Here is a 6,229-nt window from a genome sequence, read left to right as displayed (position 1 = left end):
ATGTAGACCATCAGGCCCCAGAGACTTATCAGCCTTCAGACCTAACAGTCTCTCCAACACCAAATCCTGGCAAATATAAATTCCCTTAAGTTCAGGTCCTTCAGCCACTGTTACCTCGGTGAGATTGCTCGTGTCTTCCCCAGTGAACACAGATCTGAAGTACCCATTTAATTCTTCTGCCATTTCTTTGTTCCCCGTAATATATTCCCCTGTTTCTGTCTTCAAGGGCCCAATTTTAGTCCTAACCATTTTTTTGCCTTGCACATACCTAAAAAAGCTTTTACTATCCTCCTTTATATTATTGGCCAGTTTACCTTCGTACCTCAATGTCATTGGAAATGGGAATTTTATCACGTGGAAATTCAACGGTGCACAGTGGAGAACGTGACACCGGGTAGACTAGCCATTAATGTTTTAAAATTCTTGTGGCCATCACTCACATGCAGCATTAATTGCTCATCACGTCTTTCCCTTGAATGGAATAGGTATTTAAGAGTCAACCACATTGCTACTGGGACTGGAGTTACATGAAAGCTAGACTAAGACAGAAGATTTCCTTCCCTAAAGTCCATCAGTGAAACAGATGAGTTTTTACAACAATCAATAGTGGTTACATGGTTGTCATAAAAGATAACTTCTAATTCAGATTTTTATTGGATTCAAATTTCACCATATGTACCATGATGGAATGCTAACCCATGTCCGCAGAACAATAATTCAGTAACATAAACACTACACCTTCTCCTTTCACTTTCTACATGTAAACTTTAAAATATGCAGAGTAGCAAACACATGGACGAATTTCTGGCATCTCTCTCTTCATTTTGTATCTTCTGGTAAATCATCTGACTGAATGAACAGTTTTTCCAAAGTTCCATTATTAAAACTCTTCACAATTTTAGCATTTAATCAAAGAAAATACTTCGTTATCGTCTTACCACTGAACCAAAGGGATTCTGATGGTGATGCAATTGCACAGATGCTGATAAATGAGGGGTTCATATGATGTTGATTACATTACTAATTTTCACATTTATCTTCACTTTCCTCCATAAACACTATTTATTACTAATTATGGCTTATCTCTAGAGAAATGGTAACCTTCAATTGCAGGATGTTTGGCCTGAAGTACAGTTGAAAGAAAAAAACAGTCTACATAATTCAGTTTTTCTTTCTTGCTTGTTAGTACAAAAGTGTTGCTGGAAAAGACAGGCAACTGAAGCTTTTCATCTTGCACACAACATGGAAACTCTTGCAATTTTGTCCTGAGAACAAGACAAAAATCTTTCATGGCATCTTTTTCCTATGAATACTCAAGTTTTTCAGTTTGTTTTTGTAAAAAGAAAACAAATATTAATAATAAATGTGTATATTGTAAATTATTATTAAAATATGACAAATGTTTAAAAATAATCAGATTGCGATATCTATCTTTGCTGCTTGAAACCCTCCTTTTTCATTATAAGTGAACGATTTCAGATACCCATACCTGGAGTAATGATGATCGAGTTGGCCTCCTTGATCATTTCAATAGCCTGATCCACATTTACTTCAGTGTGAGTTCCAACAATTTCCATGGGTTTGCCTACGCCTGTGGATGATGTTCCATATCCTCCCAAGATTACATTGGGTAATGAGCGATTCATTGCCTTGAATGTAAAGCACCAAATATTTAATGTATAGCAAGATATTTAGGTGTAGTTTAATTCCAGCAGATTGTTTCTTGTGGGCAATGACTATCTGACTAGATTTACTTTTGTGCATTGCTTTTCTATTTATTAAAGTTTGTAACTGCCTGGATCATGGTATAAAGCTACTGAGGATACTTAAAAAGGCTGAAACAGTAGAGCACATATACATATAATACAAACTTCAGGAACCATGCACGCAATGAGTTTTCTTTTTTTTGCAAATTATGGAAATAGGCCTCACATTAAGAACAATTTGTTGAAGGGATCACAGATGAATATTCATTGTTGCACTGGTGCTGAACATGAAAAGCCTAATCATATATTCTCATTTAAGAACGTAACAGAGCAGTTTGCTAAGTTAAATTAATTGGCAACACAAACCAACTACTGAAAGTCACCATAATGTGACAGAGATGGAGCTAGTATCTATAAATGCTCCTGTACGTCAGTAATCAACATTTCACAACGGTTTACGTGTGTGATTCTGAGACCCTTCCTAAACAATCCATTATGAGTTGTCTCTATAAACAAACTAGTCAAAACCATTTTGTACAAATGAGGAGTGTGCAAGGTATTTGTGGGAAGGAGTTATTATATGTAGCTCTAAGGAAAAAAAATGTTAGATTTTAATTTATTTATGTTTCTTCCTGTTTCAATATGGAAATCTGTTGCATCCCATATAAAATCACTCCAGGTCTTCAGAGTGTAAATCCACAATGATTAGATTTGGGAGACAATGATAAATAACTAGCACTTTTTAAAATCTCTGTTATGCACAATCAACTAATAAGCTATTCTGATTACAGCTTTATTCCAATTCTCACATCTTCAACCCACTGATAACTTGTTCTCTATTTACATCCAATTTTAAAAAAAATTCCAATTATCCTGGTCAGAGCTATTATACATACCTCTGGAGCAGGTGGGATTCGAATCCAGGTCTCCAAACTCAGGAGTAGGGATACTACCACTGTGCCACAAGAACCCTCCCATTCAATTTCTGACTCGATAACCATTCACTCTGCCTCGGGCATCCCTGCCAGCCCGCACTAGCTAATAACAGGCAGCATCATTCTAAGGTTTACTTTTAAAAAGAAAATGTCTTACCACACACATGATGTAAGAGAGGATAGCGCCGGAAGATCCTATCAGAGCACCAACAATCGTCATCAAATTGTTATCCAATAGAAAACCTTCTGCACACAGGGCCCAACCAGAATAACTGTTTAACACAGTGATCACAACAGGCATGTCAGCCCCACCAATGGCAGCTGTGAGAGTTACCCCCTGGACACAAAGTAGGTACAACAGTGTTATAATGCAGTCACATTACTCACTACTCAACTTATTGACCATAATGATCAGAAAATACTTATATCAAATATTGTTAAATACCTCTACAGCAGTGCCACAACAGTCCATAAACGTATCGTGATAATATAAAATATTATCAATGAATATTGTCATCATCAAAAAAAAATCTGTATTTTAAACAATTAGTTGTCAAGTTGCAATTTCAAAAACTACAATTAGATTCTATTATCTTAACTATTTATCAAACAATTGAGCTGGCAATGCATTTCATACTTTCACAGTTCACAAGAGATACAGCCAAATAAAGGCCAGTTAGAATATCTTTGTTTATCCATCCTGAAAGACATTAAATGACAGTTGGTTCCTGAATGTCTGTAAAAGAATTTTTTCATGTGCACGATGCTGTCTAGAAATCCACTCCAAGCTTTGAATTCTTTTGCACTTTGTAAAGAAACCCTGATAGTTTCCCCCCCAGATGAATTCATGCCTCTTATTCCACTTAGTTTTAAGCATCGCTTTATTTTAGGGCCAAAGAGTCATTTTAAATTCCTCCAATTTTGATTTGGTCACTTAACAGCTTCCTGACTTTTCGGTGAACCTGGTTGCCTTGTAATGAAGTCCTGACAATAGCGTGTTCTCCCATTTTTTGACTAACCTCCACTGACCTACACGCTTGATCGGGATACAATTGATTGTTGCCTCAGATTACATGACCTGCAAATTGTGGCATTTACTGACAAAGTTATCTGAACTTTTTATTTCCTTATTTTTCTAACTTTTTTCTCTAAGAATTTGTACTCAAGAACCTCTATCTAGGTACCTTTGTACCTAAGGGGGCACCATGAATGGCAACTTGTAAACGTTTCACTGTACACATGCAAGTACATATAACACCAAAGTTAGTTCAATTCACTTTACTGTTTCGAATTTCTTTTTCCCCCAGTATCAAATTTTCTTAAATTTTTAACCCAATAAACCCAGGGAGAATGATAAAGCATGAAAACCATTCCTAACCAATTTTACTTCCAATAATACAATGAATTACTCTTACATGTATTGGATGACATTACATACTTGTCATTTTGTGTAAAATCAACTACACTAATTTTTTTTAAAAAAGTTAACAAATATCAATTCTTACAACAAATACCTACAACAGATTTAAGGTTTTCATACCATGATTGTTGACAAAGCAGAGACACTTAACAGACAGGTCATGCCTGTGGTATAACTGGGATCCAGCATAAATGGTATCAGTCCACCGACTGAGGCTGCTAACAATCCAGCGTTTAGGTAGTGCCGCCCAGGTAGCATAAGTGGAGCGGAGTTTAGTAGGCCTGTGTAACAAAGAAGTTTAGCTAGTAACTGCCAAGTTGCTTTAAAAAAAAATTCTGTTGCTAAAGTGACTTTTAGTTGATCAGTTTTAAAGCAGTTTGGAAGAATTCAAGATCATTAAAAAAAAAGTAAATTTAATTGCAAACTGAAAGTAAAAAGCAGTAAGTAACACAATGACAAAACCAAGTAGAGAAAGTAATCTTCAGGTTGCAGATAGAAGTTGTGTGACTATCACCCTGTCTCTTTCTCACTCTCACACTCATTCTTTTGAAAGTTAAGCAGCATCTCGGCAGATGTGAAATGTGGCAGCTCCATCAATGAAGCATAACTTACAAAAATACCAAATATTTTAAATAAAAAAAAGACACTTGTGTTCAAGCACTTTTGCCGATACTCTCAGTGCATTCATCAGTTCTCGGTTCAGTACGTGTACCTCCAAAATGCAAAGTCTTTCTGTAGCTTAAGTAGCAGGCAGTAACGGAGTTTAAACTTTCATTTGTATTTTGCCTGAAAATAAAATGAGTTTATATTTGGAACTAAACCGGTTCACATTGTTAATAATATTTAATTATAATTCAGAATATAAATATGCAATATATCAACAAGAATATATAGATATTTAGAGTTACTTAATTAAAATATTAAAAAATCACACTACATTCATGAAAGAACCACAAAGATTGAACCTAAAGTTTTAACAATGAGGTAGTTTAATACAATCACGTTTTACTATATAGAAAACGTTACCTTGCAATTTCCCATAAGCCACTAGTGAACCGCTAAATGTCACGCCACCGATATAGGTGCCCAAATAAGCCACAGTCTTAATAAGATTTGCAGCAGGATTTGCATCAAGGTGTGGGAACTCGATCATATACTCAGCAACGCAGGTGAGAACTGCTGCCAAACCAACCAAACTGTGAAAGGCAGCAACCAGCTGAGGCAGATCCGAAATCTCAATGCGTTTGGCAATGGTGAGACCTAACAGACAAGAACAGCATTTATAAATATGACAAAATATTAAATTCAAAAGCTAGCAAGGATGCAGATTTGGCTCTTCTACCCACTTCAAAAATAGAGAGACAACGAGATCCAATTATTTGCCTTGAAGCAAATGGCATTATTCATCTTTGCAGTGTATCCAGCTTACATTTATACCCATCTCTATTGGCCTTAATGACATTATGGGCTGACATTTACACCAGACTTCTGTTTGCACCCAAAGTCAGACTGAAAGTCAGACTGAGCTCAATTGTCAGCAGCAGGATGGACTCATTGGCCTTAAGGACCTCTGATGCTGCCAGCCCAATTAGAAAGCAGGAAGCTGTGGAGGCCAGGTAGTCCCACTGGAAGGGGAGGGCACTGCTGAGGCAGGTCAGAAGCCTTAAAAAGTGCCTCAGTGCAAAGGCAACACGGGACAGGTATACTGAAACTAAAATGCAGAGGATCGAGGGCAGTTGTTCCCATGGGATGGAGGGAAAGTCCCTCGGGGGGGGGGAACTTTTTTCCCCCCCCGCCCCCAGGCTTTCGACCCCTCATCAGTTCTTGGTTCAGTACTGTACCTCCCAAATGCAAACTTTTTTGTAGCTTAAGTCGCAGACATTAATGGAGTTGTCACAGAGAGTCCACCTCCTTGAAACCATTATCAACTTAGCTGGATAGCTGTTGCTCCATCAGCACATGCCCATGTCCAGTCAAATCTCCTCGAACTGGGTCAGTAATGATCAGAATTGGCTGCCCACCTCCACTAAGCACAGAGCTAATCATAACTCTTCTCTCCAACCTGCCATTGGAATGTTTCCTCATTAGCAGGACAGCAATGGGAATCTGCACCTTTACAGCCCTATCCACCCATAGGTCAGCAGAATTCAGCCTCCGACTCCATTCCA

General features: G+C 37.5%; 1 protein-coding gene across 1 annotated transcript in view; it reads right to left on the bottom strand.

Annotated features, from left to right (window-relative positions):
* Positions 1–6,229, bottom strand: part of LOC122540995 (NAD(P) transhydrogenase, mitochondrial-like) — a 65,341-nt gene that overhangs the window by 14,308 nt on the left and 44,804 nt on the right. Inside the window, exons 15-18 of the mRNA XM_043677408.1 lie at positions 5,088–5,321; positions 4,182–4,342; positions 2,799–2,978; positions 1,490–1,649 (exon numbers count right to left, since the gene is read on the bottom strand). Coding sequence (XP_043533343.1) covers positions 1,490–1,649; positions 2,799–2,978; positions 4,182–4,342; positions 5,088–5,321 — 735 coding nt within the window. The remainder of the gene's footprint in view (positions 1–1,489; positions 1,650–2,798; positions 2,979–4,181; positions 4,343–5,087; positions 5,322–6,229) is intronic.

Source organism: Chiloscyllium plagiosum, chromosome 36 (genome assembly GCF_004010195.1).
Source record: "Chiloscyllium plagiosum isolate BGI_BamShark_2017 chromosome 36, ASM401019v2, whole genome shotgun sequence".
Taxonomy (NCBI): Eukaryota; Metazoa; Chordata; class Chondrichthyes; order Orectolobiformes; family Hemiscylliidae; genus Chiloscyllium; species Chiloscyllium plagiosum.
The sequence above is the reverse complement of the archived record's forward strand: the minus strand, read 5'-3'. Positions and strand labels throughout refer to the sequence as shown.